General features: G+C 35.3%; 1 protein-coding gene across 1 annotated transcript in view; it reads right to left on the reverse strand.

Annotated features, from left to right (window-relative positions):
• Window positions 1–11173: 11173 nt before the first annotated feature.
• PKD (serine/threonine-protein kinase D3) overlaps window positions 11174–19798 on the reverse strand; it is a 177902-nt gene continuing 169277 nt past the window's right edge. The window contains exon 16 of the mRNA XM_089092070.1: window positions 11174–18310. Within this exon, the coding sequence (XP_088948196.1) occupies window positions 18051–18310 (260 nt within the window). The 3' untranslated portion in view covers window positions 11174–18050. The remainder of the gene's footprint in view (window positions 18311–19798) is intronic.

Genomic DNA, 19798 nt, shown 5'->3' on the forward strand with positions numbered 1-19798 from the left:
TTAAAGCAATATCACATACAGTGGTTTCGACCGGTGAACCACATGCGGTAACAGCCAAATATAAATCACTAGTTTATAGTCATAATAGGCAGTGTTGTCACAGCGATGAAATAGAAACCAAATTGTCTTGGTACTCCAACAGTTGAATTGTAGACCAGATTGTTCCACCCAAAATAATTTAAAACCACGACGATACCAATCTCGTAGAAATAAACTAAAATAACGTTTGGGGTTCTTTCCAATCATACCGGGGTAAGTATTCTCCCACTGATCACACTTGTCATAGTGACAATTGGAACAAAGGTGTTCTCTAGGGTGAGAGTCACAAATCTCTTCAAGACATGAATTACATCCTTCAATTTGTACTGCATATCCTCTATATATGTAATTTAAACGGATTTCATAATTAGCACTTTTCATTATATTCATCAATAATTCTACAATTCTCACATGATGACCAACTGCCAAGAGTGTACATGCATAGTGGACATGTATAGAACATTTTTTTTTGGTTTCCGATGTCAACTCTCTCACAGCTAAAAAGAAACTGATCCTCGTTCATTAAATTCAGTGGGGAAAGGGAGAGGAGTAGCTGTGTGACGTTACCTCTTTCGAAGGGGGAGCCATCTACATTGAATCTATGGCAATATTTTCAAAAGTATATTCACAATATTGTTCTGATTTATTCCAATTACTACTCCAATAAGTTGAATAAAAGTATTTAAGTCATGTCGTAACAATCCCATGCAATAGTCCAGTGAGGGAGAATCAGTTTTCATTATAATTTGCGGTGTCTCCTCTCAGAATATTTTCCTTTAAATGGATAACTCAAGGAAATTTTCGTCAAAAAACAATTGTTTTTCGATGAACAAATGATTGAACCTTATTCTTTGTGTCTCAAATTTTTTCATTTTTCAATCCTATCACTCACACTGCTAATTCTAGACTAACAAATAATTGTTCTATTTTAAGAATATTCGATAACCTAACATAAAGAAAAGAGTGACATTTTGGATTTCGAAACAAATTTATTGTATAATTACAACAATAATATATATTACACATGTACAATTAGCGATATAGCTTATTTTCCTCTATATACTTCATTATTGCATTTAAAGCACTTTGAAGTCTGTTCACATGTGCTATATCAACTTTTGCAGCGAAGCATAATTGATCCTCCATTTTAAATTTGCTCAATGATAACAAATATCTTGCATATACTTCATCCCATTCCAGACAAAGCTGTGATCCTCTCGTGATTTCCATCGCAATGTTTGGTGCTCTTGTTTCATTGCTACCAACTCCACTATTAACTTCTAATAGTGTAAACATCCCACTCATTATTACAAATATATCCTAATGAGTAAAGTCAAACTGTTCTCACTTCTTGAATTTTATTCTCACACTAATAACAACTATAGCAAAAATCATTCCTTATATTCACTGCGATTCTGTACCGTTAGTGGATCAATACACTTAGGAACATCCCCTGATTGACCTTGAAAGAGACACGTGATCTTGTCCCGTTAGACTCGATTATAGATGGCAGTATTTGTGTTCGTCTCGATTCTCCTGACCCTTCCTGCTTAGAACTTTTAATTTTCAATCAAATGAGCCCTCTTTGAAGTTTATACGAGCGTCCTTTCTATAAGAACCATATTTTCCCCAAGGGTATAACTTACAGCGCCTTCCCCGTGCTCTGGGGGGATTGTTTCGACACCAGAGTTTTTGTTACATGACCTTTCAACGATTTTTAACAGAATGACTACCTCAAAATTTTTATCAGATGTATTTGGGAAAAAAGAGCGTCTAGGAGGAGGGGAGACTAGTTGCCCGCCAATCACTTTTGACTCTTATCAATTAATAAACCTTTTGCACATAATGATTTTTTCAAAGAAAAGTAAAGAACTTCCATTAAACCAAAAATTAACAAAAATAAAATCAAATAATCCACCAAGCGTAAAACTACCACAAATCAGCATCGATAAACAAATGAAACCCAAAACAAACAGAAATTACAATAAATAAGCAATTCAAACTCAAAACGAGCAGAAATTGACATGAATTGGGCTCAAAACCCTTATGCCTTCCCAAGGCCATAACATAATTTGCACTTTACTGAAAAAACATGAATATTTTTACTTTTATAACTTTAATAAATCAAATAATATTAACATTTTGATTACTAAATATCAGTAAATGTATATTAAACTGACAGTGCACATTCATTTGTATTTTTTTCAGTAAAGTGCAAATTATGCTCTGAACTTTGGAAGGTATAGGGGTTTTGAGCACAACTCATGTTAGTTACTGCTCGTTTTGAGTTTGACTCGGTTATTTATTGTAATTTCTGTTCGTTTGGGTTTCATTTATTTATCGATGCTGATTTGTGGTAGTTTCATGCTTTGTAGATTATTGTATTCTATTTTTGTTAATTTTTTGCTCAGTGGAGTTATTTACTTTTATTTGAAAAACTTGTTCTGTGAAAAGTTTTTTTTTTAATTAATTTCATTTCGTTTTATATTGACATAGTCTTTTCAGGGAAAAAGAAAATAATACTTTAAATATTTTCATTTTGTAAGACTTTATAGTTTGGCCTGCTATATGTATGCTGGAGAAAAAATTTCAGCAATTTTTAACAGCACACACCCTTTTAAAAATCTGGCACAAATAGTAGTGTTTAATTTAGTTTCATACCTCTTCTAGTTGACCTGAAATGGAAAACTTGATACCATTCGCGAAAAAATCTGTTTACTTTCTTTAATAGCTTGGATACACTTACGCTATTTTGATTTGGTTTAAATTTTAAGAGCAGAAGTATCCCCGAAAGTTTGAACATAATACCCTCAGCCGTTCTTGGAATACTGCTGAGATGCCTTACTGAGAATTAGCATTAACACAGTATATTTTGACTAATCTTAAGGCAAAATCTAGTTTTAAAAATAATGGACAAATGGGAGGGTGGGCGTGGGAGGGGGATTAGTTGCCCTCTAATCACTTTCGAATATTAAAAAGGGCATCAGCCCTTTCTATTTTCAATTGAATGAGCCCTTTCCGAAGTTTCAAAGACAAATCCTTCGATACAAAGTGCCCTGGGCTAAACAAAAAAAAAATAATACATTTTAGCCACATCGATCTTTACTATAAAATTGTCAAGCCTTCCAACCACTTTTGACTATTAAAAAGGGCACTAGGCCTTTCAATTTCCAATCGAATGAGCTCTTTTTGAGTTTCTACGACATCATTTTCTATAAACACCTTATATGCCCCCAGGGCATAAATCACAACCCTTACCCTAAGGCCTGTGAGTGGGGTTGTCATTCTCAAAGACCTAATTTCCAGAACTTTCAACTACGTTAAAAAATGGCTGTCTCAAAACTTTGATTCGAGATGTTTGGGGAAATGGTGGGCGTGAGGGGGGCGTCAGTTGCTCTCCAATCACTTTCAACTATTAAAAAAAGGCACTAGACCATTCAATTTCAAATCAAATGAGCCCTTTTGAAGTTTCTACGACAACGCTTTCAATAAGAACCTTATATGCACCCAGGGCATAAATTACAACCCCTGCCTGAGGGCTGGGGGGGGGGGTGTTATCCTCAAAAACTTAATTTCCAGAACTTTCAACTACGTTGAACAAAATGGCTATCTCAAAATTTTGAATGGATGGCTTTGGGGGAATGGTGGCCGTGAGAGGGGGATTAGTTACCCTCCAATCGCTTTTGACTATTGAAAAAGGCACTAGCCCTCTCAATTTCCAATTAAATGAGCCCCTTTTGAAGTTTTACGACAACACTATTTTAGAAAAACCTTATATGCCCCCAGGGCATAACTTACAACCTTTTCCCTGGGGGCTCTAGGGAGTTTGTCATCCTCAAATACATAATTTCCAGAACTTTAAACTACGTTGAACAAAATGGTTATCTCAAAACCTTGATTGAATGTGATTGCGGAAATGGTGGACGTGAGAGGGGTGTTAGTTGCTCTACATTCACTTTCGAATATTAAAAAGGGCACTAGCCCTTTCAATTTACAATCAAATGAGCCCTTTTTGAAATTTCTACTACAACTTCCTATATAAACCTTATATATCCCCAGGGCATAACTTACAACCCTTGCCCTGAGGGCTCTGAGGGGGATATCATCCTAAAAGATCTAATTTCCAGAACTTTCAACTACGTTGAACAAAATGGATATCTCAAAATTTTGATTGCATGTGTTTGGGGAAATGGTTGGCGTGAGAGGAGGTTAGTTGTCCTACAATCACTTTCAACTATTAAAATGGGCACTAGCCCATTCAATTTCCTATTGAATGAGCCCTTTTTGAAGTTTGTACAACATCGCTTTCTATAAAAACCTAATATGCCCCCAGGGCATAACTTACAACCATTGCCCTGAGGGCTGTGAGGGGTAGGGGTTGTCAAACTTAAAGACCTAATTTCCAAAACTTGCAACTACATTGAATAAAATGACTATCCAAAAATTTAGATTGGATGTGTTTGGGGAAAATGTGGGCGTGAGAAGGGGGTTAGTTGCCCTCAAATCGCTTTCGACTATTAAAAAGGGCACTAGCTCTTTGAATTTCCAATCAAATTAGCCCTTTTTAAAGTTTCTACGACAAAGATTTCAATAAAAACCTTATATGACCCCAGGGCATAAATTATAACCCGTGCCCTGAAGACTGTGGGGGGAGTGTCCTGCTCGAAGGTATAATTTCCAGAACTTTCAACTGTGTCGAACAAAATGGTCATCTCAAAATTTTGATTGGATGTATTTGGGGAAATGGTGGGCGTGGAAGGGGTTAGTTGCCTTCCAATCCCTTTTGACTATTAAAAAAGACACTAGCCCTTTCAATTTCCAATCGACTGAGCCTTTTTTGAGCCAGTTTCTACGGGTTAGTTGCCCTTCAATCACTTAGTTGCCTTCCAATCCCTATTGACTATTAAAAAGGGCACTAGCCCTTTGAATTTCAAATCGAATGAGCCTTTTTTTGAAGTTTGTACAACAACGCTTTCTATAAAACCTTATATGCCCCCAGGGCATAACTTACAACCATTACCTCAAGGGCTGTGGGGGAGTGTTCTACTCAAAAATATAATCTCTACCTGGAAATCAAATGCGCTGAACAAAATGGCTATCTCAAAATTTTTACTGGATGTTTTTCGGGAAACGGTGGGCGTGGAAGGGGTGTTAGTTGCCTTCCGATAACTTTCGACTATTAAAAAAGGCACAAGCCACTCCAATTTCCGATTGAATGAGCCCTTTTCGAAGTTTCTACGACAACTTTTCGTTACAAAGTGCCCTGGTCTAAAGGAAAAAAATAATAACTAATATATTGTGCCAACATCGTTCTTATATGCCCCCAGGGCATAACTTAAAATCCATGCCTTGAGGGTTGTGGGGGAGTGTCCTCCTCAAAAACATAATTACTATCTGAAAATCAACCACGCTGAACAAAATGGCTATCTAAAAATTTTGATTGGATGTGTTTGGGGAAATGGTGGGCGTGGAAGGGGTGCTCGTTGCCTTCTAATCACTTTTGACTCTTAAAAAGGGCACTAATCGTTCCAATTTCCAAGCGAATGAGTCCTTTTCCAAGTTTCTACAACAACTCCTTCGATACGAAGTGCCCTGGTGTGGAAGAAAACAAAATAAATAATACATTGTGCCAACATCGTTCTTTACTTAGGCAGCGCTATTGCGCTTTCTGTGAAAAAGGGCACTAGAACTTTCGATTTCCAATTGATTAAGCCCCCTTTGAAGTTTGTACGACGATCCCTTCCATAAGAACCATATATGCCCCCAGGGCATAACTTACATTGTCTGTTCCCAGACCCTGGGGGGGGGGCTTTGTCGACACCGGAGTTTTTGTTATCTCACCTTATTAACAAAATGTCTATCTCAAAATTTTTATCTGATGCATTTGAAGAAAAAAGGCGTAGTGAGGGAGGGGGGCTAGTTGCCCTCCAATCACTTTTGACTTTGAAAAAGTGAACTAGAATTTTCAATTTCCAATCAAATTAGCCCTCTCTGAGGTTTATACGAGTATCCCTTCCGTAAGACCTTTAAACTATTTTTAATAAAATGGCTGCCTCAAAATTTTTATCCGATGTATTTGGGGGAAAAAGCGGGGGAGGGGGAGGGGGCTGGCTGCCCTCCGATCTCTTTTAACTCTGAAAAATGAACGAGGACTTTAAATTTCCAATCAAATGAGCCTTCTCTGAAGTTTATACGAGCATCCCGTCCATAAGAACCATATTTGCCCCAAGGGCATAACTTACAACACCTTCCCCGGGCCCTGGGGGGTTGTGTCAACCGCAGAGTTTTTGTTATATGACCTTTCAACTATTTTTAACAGAATGGCAGCCTCAAAATTTTTATCGGATGTATTTGGGGAAAAAAAAGCGTCGAGGAGGGGGGCGGGGGGTAGACTAGTTGCCCGCCAAACAAATTTGACTCTGAAAAAGTGCACTAGCACTTTCGATTTCCTATTGAATGAGCCCTCTTTGAAGTTTGTACGACAACCCATTCCATAAAAACCAGATATTCCCCCAGGACATAACTTACAACGCCTGTTACCAGGCCCTGGAGGGGGGGGGGGCTTTGTTGACATCGGAGTATTTGTTATCTCACCTTTGAACTGTTATTAACAAAACGTCTATCTCAAAATTTTTATCTGATGCATTTGAGGAAAAAAAGGTGTCGTGAGGGAGGGGGGCCATTTGACCTCTAATCACTTTTGACTCTGAAAAAGGGACCTAGAACTTTCAATTTCCAATCAAATGAGCCCTCTCTGAGGTTTATACGAGCATCCCTTCCATAAGACCTTTAAACTATTTTTAACAAAATGGCTACCTCAAAATTTTTATCTGATGCATTTGGGAAAAAGGGCGTAGGAGGGGGGGGGGGCTAGCTGCCCTCCGATCTCTTTTAACTCTGAAAAATGAACTAGAACTTTTAATTTAAAATCAAATGAGCCCTCTCTGAAATGTATACAAGCATCCCTTCCATAAGAACCATATTTGCCCCAGGGCATAACTTACAACGGCTTACGAGGGGGGCTACTTGTCCTCCGATAAATTTTGGTTCTGAAAAAGTGAACTAGAACTTTTAATTTCTAATCAAATGAGCCCTCTTTGAAGTTTATACGAGCATCCCTTCTATAAGAACCATGTTTGCCCCCAAGGCATAACTTACAAAGCCTGCCCTCGGGCCCTGGGGGATTGTGTCCACCACGGAGTTTTTGTTATATAATCTTTAAACTATTTTTAACAAAATGGCTACCTCAAAATTTTTATCAGATGTATTTGGAGAAAAACGCGTGGGGGGGGGGGGCTAGGTGCCCACCAATCACTTTTGACTCTTAAAAAGAGCACTAGAACTCTCGATTTCCAATTGAATGAACCCCCTTTGAAGTTTTTATGATGACTCCTTCCATATGAAAAGCCTCTAGAAAAAAAAAATAAAACATTGGAGCAGTATGGGCTTTACTATAGGCAACGTTATAGCGTCGCTTCTTATTTATCTGCTATACCACACAAAGATAGAACCTTTGTCAAAGCTCTTCTATCGGCCGAATCAAAAGCTTGCTCGTAATCTATAAAACTGAGGATTACAGAGGTCTGATGACTCAGGCACTTCTCAATTATTAATCTAAGAGTGAAAATTTGGTCTATACATCTTCTTCCCTTCCTAAAACAACATTGTAGTTTTCTCGAAATTTTATCTACATCATCTCTAAGTATAAGAAGCATCATCATGTTAAGTAATTTGCTTCCAACAGGAACAAATAAGGGGCGTGGCAATTGAAAATAGCATGCATATATTCATGGCAAGGCTGATGTTGGATCGTGGTAACTATAGTTATACGTAACCCTTGGAGCAAAATGTTCGAAGGGAAAAGGATGCCTGCAAAAGGATGCTAGTCAAGCACATCTGAATGATTTGGCAGTTAATGGGCCTAGGGATGGGGCAGAGTTTCCTGGAGTAGATTTTAACTGTTTATATGGACTATTTACAGTAACACTTAAAGGAATAGATAATTTTGAGCGGGCTAATGACCATTTAAAGATTGGTGTTACTGTTTTACCACTGTCGTCGAATCATCTTCAAGTGACGTTCCTGACAATACGATATAACTTTCTAAATACAGTATTCATCTATGTAAACTTAAAACTTTTTGTAAACTATTTTTTCATTCGGCTAATTCTCGATTCGTCTTCTCACATGTTAGGTTTGAAGGCTGTTCAAGATAACATGGATCCTTGGAGACGTTCGACATTTCTTTTTCAGAAAACGTCAAACAGGGGCACCAATGCCCCAAAATATAGAAGGGGGGGGGGGGCAAGATGTACTTTTCAAAATCTAAGGATGGTAATTTGGTTGTTTTTTCGATTTTTTTCAATAAAAATACAAAATAACGCCCATGCAGGGGTTATTGCATGTGGTTATTCTGGCCCTGTGTGGCTGCTGGTCTAGAAAATTCTTTTGGGGTACTAAAAAACATCTGAGAGCTTCCTTGAATTTTTAGGGCTAATAACAAGAGCTTCCTCTTAGTTTTTAGGGCCCATAAATCCACTCACAGTGTTGTACTGGAGGGGGATTTAGGGCTAAGTAGGTTAAGAAAATATAAGTTAATAAGAAAGGTGAAGTTTTGGATCAAAATTTTAAGAAATAAAAATAGGCTAGAGAAAGAGGCGTATTTTAGTTTGTTGGAGGATAAAATAGAGGTAGGGTGGCCGAAAGAAATTAAGAAAAGTTTAGATGAAGTAGGATATTCGTATTTTTGGAATGAAGGTCAGGGATCGAATTCGAATACAGTGGTTGACAAGGTAAAAGAAAGGTTAAATGAGCAAGGAATACACCAGTGGCGGGCTCGGAAGTTTATTTTAAGTTGGGGTTGAAAGGAGAAGAAATAAAATGGATTTTTAATTTAAGGGGAGGGTCGATTTATATTGGGGAAAGGGAGAGGAAATATAGGGGTCATAGTGTTAACCCAGTCCCTTGTCCGATGTGTAGGGAAGATGATAAGGATATATTTCATTTTTTGGGGAATTAGCGGATTTCAGAAATGAGTGTTTTTCGTTAGTGTTGGCAGATAGAAGGTGGGTGGAAGGGACTGTAGGATCACGAATTAAAATGACATTAAGGAATTTGGCTAAGTGTGTTGAGGAAGGGCTGTTGCATCGTGAAAGATGTATCTCTTTATAAATATTTTCGTGGAGATTAAAATATAAGCACGCTTTTTCTTTTTAATTTGTGTTTTTTGTTGGTGTTGTTATGTTTATCTTTTGTTTGTTTTTTCCTATGACCCGATAGTTTTTTTTTTAGAAATACATATATTACTTTACCACAATTACCAGGCAACAGGGGGCACGGAGTGCAGAAAGATCTGATCCATTCATTAAAAAAATAATAATAATAATAAATACAAAACGCCTTCTTTCAACAAAAATAAATTCTTAATTTTTGAAGCATTTAATGAGTAACGTTCAGAGCCAAGATCTAACGGCAACATATGACAACGTTGCATCTATAGATGCAACAAAACACGACCATTTCAAAGGAACCATACACACCACACTGTCAATCTTGATCTCTCCTATTTTGGCAAAATGCCAAAAGGTTGGAATAGCGAATTAGTACAAATTACAGCATGTGGGAACTAAGGGCAAGTCCCATTTTCCTATACTGTATTTTGTTTTCATTAACCCTTGGTTTACAAACTTCTGTTTTTTTCTCGGAAAAAACGGCTCACGGATGATATATGCAATAAAAACGCAAAACAACCCAATCGGTCTTACTCATCCGTTTAAACTTAGAAAACAGAAATAGGATGAGCAAAACCCTGCTTATTTATGGAAGCTTACCCTTTTATGTGCTGTTTTTATAATCAAATGAGGTTTACGGTGGTTCCTGCGGTTTACGGTGACTATAAGGTGAAATTTTTTTTAATATATATATGATTCGCTTGCAACTTACAGTTAAAATTAGTTTACCCATACAATGCGACTTTTGAATTTTTAGACCACAATCTTTGCTAGATGCATTTTAACGGGTGAGTTGAAATATTTCATTGCACGCGTCAACCCGTCGTAACGCAAGGAGGCCAAATAAAGAATGGATCTTGACAAATCCCGGCCATACAGTTTTTTGCGTGAAATCTCAACAGTATAAATTAAGGCAAACAAGGCCTTAAAATTCAAATCCTTTCCCCCTCTTTTACAAGCTATGGAGCCTGTATGGGGATCAGTACATAGTCGCTATCAGTACACAGGGGATAGTTGTTTAATTATTAACTTTTGTTAGAAAATATATTTTATCTAACATCGTACTATATCACCTTAAAACGAAAACATTACAACAGAAAACAGCAATATAATGAACGGGCTCAGTTTATTTAAAACCCACAACCAAATTATAAAACAGAATAAACAATCACTTTAAAGTAGCAACAAACCAAGATATTCAAGAACAAAATAAGACACAACAAATAAATTATATAACAAAGAAGACACAGAAGAAGAATAAAACATAACCCATAAAGCAAAAAAAAAAAAAAAAAAAAAAAAAAAAAAAAAAAAAAAAAACAGCTTCTTTGCAATAATCTCAGACTGTTTTTTAAATTAAAGCTAAAGAGGTTGTTTTAATATCTATTTAGCAAGAACTTCATAATAACTTATTCCAAAATGGAAGCCAAAAAATGATTGAACTTATTGCCGTTCCAGATTAAATTCGAATATAGACAACTGAACTTAATTTATCCAGTTCTTAGCTTCAGAATTTCACCTCGATTAAATTTCAATGTAAATTTATTTCCCTTTATAACTACTTAAAAAATTATAGCTTCAAAGTTAAAAACTTAAGGATACTAACAGCAAGTTTCTTTCTTGATTAATTAATTAGTTAGATCTATTATAATTCATTACTAAATCAATTTATTATAGTCACACATTAATTAATTAATATTAACCAGTAGTGGATCCAGGGGGCGCCCCCCTAGCGTAGTCCAAAGTAGTGTAATTTACTTAATTAACTCAAGTTTACGTTAATTAAACTTGCTCCTAACGCAAGTCTCTTGGATTAACCTATTTTGCGCCCCCCTAAACTTTTTTTTCCAGATCAACCTATTTTGCACCCCCCTCCCTCCCCCCCCCTAAAAAAAATCCTGGATTCGTCCCTGATATTAACAGCATGTGTCTTTATTAATTTATTAATGATTTATTATTCTTAATTTATTACTAATTTAATTTATTACTAAATGCATTTATTATAATTACCAATTTTTTATTTAATTAAGAATTAACTAATTAGTTATCTTTTAATTAATTAAAAGAAGGACGCTTAAAGATTATTGTGTAAAATCTTTTCAAAGAAAATTTAAACTCATCTTATACTTATTTCAGTTCATAACTTTTGAAATTCAGACTCTTTAGTTTCAATATATATATATTGACTTTGCTTTAAATCAGCTTAAACAACTATAGCTTTACAAAAAATTCACATGAATGTTTACAATATTTTTAAGTAGTAGTCATCAAGGCAGATACAAACAGAACAATCACGCAAACCTGAACGAAGAATATAGAAAAATACATTATTTAGTACATAAACAAGCATAAGCATAACGGAAAATCTTAAAGAGCAACAAATATAAAGAAAAAAAATTTAAGGCACTAAATATATGCTAAAAATATTCTAATTATAAAAGCTGCAACACTGCAATAGAGTAAAAACAAGTTTTGATAAATTACATACAAAAGAAAAATCCGATGATAACACTCAATGGCATTCTAATATGTAAAAAAGTTAATAAAAGTCTAAATTTAGATACAATTGACGACAAAAAGGTTAAGCCTAATACAAATTAGGTGTAAGAAATAAAAATTTTGTATAAACAGAAAAGACCTATTTAACAAATGAGGACATAAAATGGGCATTAAAATAAAGATTTCTTTCTATTATTTCACAAGCAACTAAACTATAAAATTTACTAAGGACGGTTTCAAAATATCAAAATATACACATTAAAAAGTTGAAGTGATGCAAAAACCAAGTTGAAAGTCAGGCAAGGCCGTATCCAGGAGGGGGGGGGGGGGCTAGGGGGTTTGCCCCCCCCCCCTCGCCACCCGAAATGTTTTTCTGACTCCAAACAACGTAAAAATGTATAACAAAAACATTTTTGATGGGTTTTTTTAATCTTTTTTTGTACCCCTCCTCCCACCGGACAAAAATCCTAGATACGGCGTTGCAGTCAGGTAAATAGATGCAAGGTAAATCATGGTAACTAGAATAAAGATCGTGCCCAATAGGACGTTAAAATTCCATACTCCGTATTTATCGCGCGTTTTAAATTTCAAGTACACCCACAGAACTCAGAATATTATAGTCATCATATGGCGCTATTTTAAGCAATCTCAGTACGTCTTTGTGGGTAGGGAAGCAGTATTACCGATACTTGGAGATTATTCATATAAGACCTTTGGGTAACGCGTAGTGATAAAGTTGTGAAAAAAGTCAACAGGTATGAGACATTTAAAGCCACGCCCAAGAGACACGAAATTCAAGCTGACAGTTATATATTTAAATGCAAGGTAAATCCCGATTGTAACGAATAGAAAATTTCAAATCCATAGGTCTATGTTTCTAGCACGTTGTTTATTTCGAGTGGACCCACAGAACTCACAATATTATAGACACCAAATAGTACGCCTTTCCTATAAATAGTACACCAATCCTAGTACGGATTTCGGTAGAATGGAATTTTTGAATAGAATTGGGTAGGTAGGATTTTAATTTTTGGCTAGAATAGTGAAACCGCTTCGATAATATCATAGATAAAGTTCCCTCTGTAAATTTTGTTACAATTATTTTCCAGTAACCGCATGTTCAAAATATTTCAGTTTGAGAAAGAGCCGAATGTGGAGAGAGTAGATGTAGAATTAATGAGTGAAATTCAGTTATAAAATAGAATTTTTGAATTCAAATTATAACTTTTAAATAGCTATAGAATTGAGGTTTTACGATAATTTTCATGTGATGAAACTAGTTTTAAGATAACAATTTTGTTTTTTGTAATTTGAGTATTCAAATGGGAATCATAAAGAATTTAATAATGTAATTGTGGGTATTTTAAAGGAGGATTAGAATAAGATGTTTAAGGATTGTATCAAGGCACACCATTCTTCTCCCCTTAGGTTTGATAAGGGAGGGTCGGGAGAATGATAGATGTTTTTTTTTAAGAAAAATAATTCGTATATATGTTTTTAAGGTGTTTCCACAGTGGAAGGGGTGCCTTGTGGCTAAAGGGCACCCTGCAAAACTGAAAGGGAGTTTTGTGGTTTGGTAATTCGTAGCAGTAAGTCTTGTATTAATCAAATGGAGCTTGGCTACCCACCTTCGGAAAAATTGAAGATCTGAAATTAGTGTAGGTGACATTCATGTTAAGGTTAATTTAAGTTTAAAAAAAACTATTACGTCACTAAAAAAAAGTTTCAACATACGACCAAAACTCTGCTTTCATTCGATAACCGATATTTACTTTATCCATCCATTGAATTATCTTTTCAAAATTTGCTTTGAATTATATTTACATTGAAAAATAGTTTTAAAAAGGCATGAAAATATAGAAAATGAGAATTTTTTCTATTTTTATGCACTTTAAATCATTCTTAAAGTAGAATCCTAAGCAACACCACAATTCTGACTCAGTGAATGGATATATCTAAAACTAATAAATCCTTTGACAGAAGTATATTATACTTTGACACAAGTAACAGCTGTAGGCTTGTCTCAAAATCGTATATTCGACTCGGAACACAAGCCTTAAGCACAATTCGTTACAAGGATAATACGTATCTTTACCATATACATTCTGACTGTGAATCTAAATCATCTTTGATTTCTCAACTTAAATTGCCGATACTTGGAACTTAGTCATAAGAGATGTTTTGGGACACTACAATCACAACTCGTACGTGATGAGGGGATATGAACATTACAAGCAATAGCAAACGGTGTAACTAAAAACCCTTGTCAGAGAGATGACCAAAAGGCATATTTGACACATTTTAGTCTGGGTCTTTAAGATCTTCTACTAGCTATGTTTCCACCTAGATAAGAGGATAAATACCACAGGGCCAGAGGGATCCTAAAACTGAATCTTTTGTTTAAGGATAAATTTTCACTACATTTGCTTGAGGTCCTACCTCAATAAACTGATAATCCGAGGATTTTTGTTTCAGACTTTGACAATAGTTGCACGTATGTTATCTGAATAGAATAAGATAATATCAGGATGGTTAGGATGATACATTTATGATGACTACGTTCATTACAAATCATCTACCTAATTGCATTAATCCATACATTGCCAAGTTTTTAATATTCAAATCCCAAAACCTATAAAGGCCAGGGGTGTCTCTCTCATGAGCTCTAATTGATAACAGAAAACTTTCTGCTTATGTCCAATCATTTTACAGATATTGTGTTTTCTTTTCGTTGTTGTAAAGCAATTATGTAAATACAGAAAAATCACAAAAATAAAGCTTTTCTACTTCATTAATTCAACACTTGAAACTCTCGTGTATCACAAAGATATTCGATCCTCTACTTTTATATAGTTATTTAATACTTATCACACAGAAATTTAGACACAATATATTTTGATTTTGTCACTATTTGTGATTGTGAAAGGAAACCTTCATTTCTGATGTATAAAATGAACCTCATACAATCAATGGCGCTGTCCTGCTTGACAAAAAAAATGTCAAGAGTTTCCTCTCTTAAGCCATTCATATAGGCCAGGGGTGGCCAACTGTGGGTGAAGGGATTCTTGTGAATACTAAAAAGGAAATTGGGGTTATGCTGAAAAGTATCTTCTAAAAAGGGGGCCTCAAAGATAAAAAAAAGTGCAAGTGACCTAAGGTTTCAAGGAGTAAGGACTTGGAAAAGGTGGGAATACTCTGTATGCTATATGTAAATTGTAAAAAAAAGAAGAAAAATGAAGAAACAGAACTTTATCATATTATTATTCAAGAAAGCTGGTGATAAATTTAAAAATTGAAGTTTTTAGATATTTTAGCTAAATTCATGATTCAAAATAATTTATTAAACCTAAGTAATTTCTTATAACACGCTACCTTTCCATTTACAACTGATGCGAAAATCTATCGATGACGGGTATTTTATTTTTCAAAGAGAGTAGCCGTTATTTTTTTTACCCGTTATTGATAGATATTTGTTTCATTTGTAAATTAAACATATCCTTGGTCGGGTACCTAAGTGCGCCGTAATAATATCGTCTACTAAAAAGTTTTGATTTTTTGGATGAATAATAAGTTTTTTTAGCGGTTTAAAGAAAATGCCAACAAAAGGTTTTATTTTAAAATAAATGGTATTAAATTTTTGCACAAAATGGAATTTTTCTTAATTCATTTTAAAGCATTCTAAGCTTCCCAAACATTTATTAGAATTAAAAGAAAAGATATTGGAAATAAACCTTTTGGTTAGCTTTCTGAAAAGGATCTTTTTCGCATGGCTTGAAGTTTCTTATATCCCTTTTTTCTTTTTTTTATATCTTTTAAATTCTCTGAGAAATAAAAATAAAACTACCCATAAGAAACTTGAAACTGCTGAATTTAGTTTTTATTCTCGAAAATAAATTTCGAATTTTTGCATGCACATGTTCAAAATCCTTATAAAGAAAAACTAAACGGTTTTCTCAAAGCTTCTAAACAAATGAAAACTTCGCTAACAAGACTCATTCTTCCAGTTACCACCCCTTCCTCTCCTACTGGGTAAGACCTAGATAATAAATAGGAATAACAACCCCTCTCTCTTGTTTAATGAAACAATTCGGAGTAGTCAAGCCCCAGTAGTTTTACCATGGATTTAAGAATTTTTTTTTTAATATTATTGCATTTAGGGTACCAGATATCGTCGTGTCCAAAACCAATGTGTGTATATTTATCTATTTGTCGATCTGAGTATTTATCTTGATAACTTTAGAGAAGAACAAAAATACGCTTTAGATTTAATTGAGACATTAAATATTTTTTAAGATCTAATTAAGAAAACAATTCCTAAAATTATTTATTTTGCGCATTTATTAAGGCAGTTGCTTAAGATTTCTTAAAAAGTAATATTAACAAACTCCTGCATAATAGACATGTTAAGGACCTGTTTAGTATAAAAAAAAAAAAAAAAAAAAAACACCGTAGCTTATTTATCAATAGTGTAGCCTATATATTGAAAGGGCAGTAGTAAACATTTAGATGTATCTCCTGTTCTGAATTAAGAACTATAATTACAAAATTCTGACTTCATTCACATAATTTCGACCTATTTATATAATTTCGACCGGATTTACCGAGTAGGTTCCAGTTTAAATGCATCCCGGATCCTCCCCCTCCTAATAATGTTTGGATATAATCTTAGGCTATGCCTAGAAGTTTACTGATTTTGATATTTTTCTTCCAAATAATGATAAGAGCAGGGCTGAGAAAGACTATAGAATAAAAACTTAAACATTTGGAACATCTTAAAAAATCGAACATATTAAGGAACATCTCAAAAATCCATGTTAAGGAAACTCAAAAACATTGGGAGTCATCAGGGTAGGGTGGGGGTGAATTAGCCTGTGTGTCAATCTTAGGTGGTTTAATCCTGTGACAAGTTTGTAATAGCCGATTAGTCTTAAGAGATTTCATTCGTAGAAGTAACAAATGAAAGCACGAAAGTAAAAGAAATCACTAATTACTTGTTTGATGTTGATTAAGATCTTTCTCTTGCAGAGATACATATAGGCAGGGAGAAAGACGATAGATGTATATATGTAAACATTTTTTTTTTTTTTAATAAATACACATGTAAATAAACAGGGTTGCCTAATTGCAACCATGGTCCGAATTCCTGGACAACAGAGAGTTGAATCCTGAGAACACAATAGTTCTCTTCCCATATCCTGTTCCGGGAAAAATCCACTCATTAATGTAAAATGGAGGTATATACCTGAATTCTATAATTATAATATGAAAGCGAAAATGAGCTTCCCAAAATAAACTATTAAAACTATAATAAACTTCAGTTCGTTTTTAACGATTAATTGGGTGAGTAAACGGGAGGATTGGTAAAAACTATCTTGTGGTCCTACTGAGACTAGTAGGCCCAAATAGGCATCTACTACCGCTAATTTTAACCACCGTCCAGTCACTAGCTGTCTTTCCCAATGTCTGACCCTGAGACAGGGTATTTTGCGGAATACACTGCTGAGGTTGAATAGATTGAAGCCAATAAAGGCTGCCAAAGTCATGCTCGGGGACCTATTAGTACCCCTGAGAAAACTCAGGATTGGGGAAAACAATGGTGGACACCTTGACACTACAAAATAAATAAAAAGAGAGTAAAAAGAGATAAGCAAGCCCTATCTCAAATTACCCTGCCCAAGGAGGGCCCCAATAGCCCAGCGTTAATTGGTACTGCATAATATTATTTTTTTTTGGGAGGGGGTGGGGGTGGGGTGAAGACTGGGCTTTTGTGACCGGATCCTCAATTAGGTAAGCCTATTTTAATCTCTGATCAAACACAGAGGCAGACCAAATTCGGCCTAGACCTAGCAGTAATATAATTCATATTCAGAGCGATAAAGGTGAGATACAGTCATTGGTTTGGCTCATGACGATAGAGTAGTTCCAAAAAATAAGTTTTAACAGTACACTTAGTCACTCGCATAGAGATTGAATAAGAGCTTGGACTAGATTCTGCAGAATATTGCGCTCAGATTTCGCCGCTAACCCAAAGACAGGCAAATTTTTAGGATGAACTTTTTCGCAATGAATAAATGGAATATATACTAGCGAAAATCTAATCTCTTTTCCTTTTTCTACCTCTATGGGCACTACATTTTAAATGAGCCATACGCTGATAGTCTAATTCCACTTTCTGTCAATGCTTTCAAAGGCATAGAAAACATTGTAACCATATGAAATATTATAATAACATTCAAATTCACTATTTAAGATAAAAAAGACTACAAACTTAACAATACAAAATTAAAGTCTCAATTTTCCGTAGAGACCACTAAAAGGATCCGTACTGATTTGTCCATTATCAAGGACATGCTCTTTCCTGTAAGCCTCCCACCTTGCATCATCAGATTCATGGGTGACATAACGGATACCCACTTGACGTTCGAGGTCACGTAAGTCACACCATGTTTGATAGTCCTGTAGCCATGGGTGAATCAAAGTTTTATCAACAGTGAATCGTTTCATTTGCTTCACTTGTAACAGGTTGTTTATGACGTCAATAGCTAGAAAACACGGTTAGAGTTATAGACTATTCATTTATGGTTTATCCACAAAAAGCACTTTTTAAAAGCTAAAATAATGTAGAATTCAAGTCTGAAGATACATAAAGAGATGAAACGGAGAGAAGTAAAGAGAGTTCATAGGTAGTTAAATAAAAACAAAAGAAATTACCTCCTCAAAACGCAAGAAAATGGCGCGATACTCTTTTTACCAAAATTATATAGGCTATATCAATATACTGCTATTTCCACCATCGTACTTTTTCTGATAGATTTACACAGGTTTTTATACCCAAACAAATTTTCTAGATGTAACGAACTAGTATTATAACACGTTCCGAACGTAACTAGAGCGTACCGAACGGAACGTAGACGTAACTAGACGTTCCAAAATAGTATTTTCGTCAACTATTTCTTTTACCAACCATACAATTTGTTTTTATCTCATATGGCTCCCTCTCATACAACGCCCCTTTGTGACGTTTCTAATAGTAGAATGTTTTCTTGTTCTCATTTTTATAGACAAGTTATAGTTCTTTAAAAGCCATCGACGGAACAATGAAGCTATGCAAGGTTTAGTATACAACAAAATTGATTTTACTACGGACAAATTGCACATTTTAGAGTCAAAAGCTGCGTAGCATCAAGCGTCTTTTTTGACTGCCACATCTCCCTCGTCTTTAGAAACATTAGCCTGGCGTGGTCCTCGTTTTTATAGGTCAGTTTTTTTTTAATTCTTCATGAAAAACATGTGTATTTTTAAACAGGAAAAATTATCATAAAAAATGATATGGAACATGGAAAAACTGTAGCTATTAATTTTTTTTTTTAAGTATATGGCAATGTGCATGCCCAAGATATTCAGCGGTTTGATTATTCCCAAGACGGTCAAGAAAACGTTAAAGAAGACGCTTTTACGTTTGGAGCATCTCACCCCTGCTCCACCACTACGCACGCTCCTTCTCCATCCCAATCTATTCAGAGCTTCCCACTTTACACGCTCTTAGCCAGTTCCCATTTCCCTTAAATCTATCCTTACATCCTCCCATCCCAGCCTAGGATGACTTGCTTTTTGTTTAGCCATAGACGGTTATTTAAAAAGGACAATCTTTGACAATTTCTCACCCTGCATGTGCAGAACATAACCTAGGAATCTCAGCCTTTCTCTCATTATAGGCATAGAGAGCGGGATTGAACCCCCTTTTTCGTACAGCCTACTGTTTGAGATAGGGTCAGTCAGTCGGGTACCCGAAACAATCCGTAGGCAATTTCTCTTGGAAACATATAGCAAGTCTTCCTCATGATAGTCAATGATGACCGTTTTCTTTGGTGCCCTTGGGATGGTATGTCCTGGCTAGATTCCTGAGTGTGAAACTGTTAATCAGCATCACTCGAGTTTCCTGTTCAGCTCTGGAAGAAAAAGAAAATACCGAAATTGCGGGTATAAAAATCGCGGGTCTGTATCAGGATAACGCACCGGCTTACACCGTA

The sequence above is a fragment of the Artemia sp. Qi Xiang Cuo genome, chromosome 7 (genome assembly GCF_049724085.1).
Source record: "Artemia sp. Qi Xiang Cuo chromosome 7, ASM4972408v1, whole genome shotgun sequence".
Lineage (NCBI taxonomy): Eukaryota > Metazoa > Arthropoda > Branchiopoda > Anostraca > Artemiidae > Artemia > Artemia sp. Qi Xiang Cuo.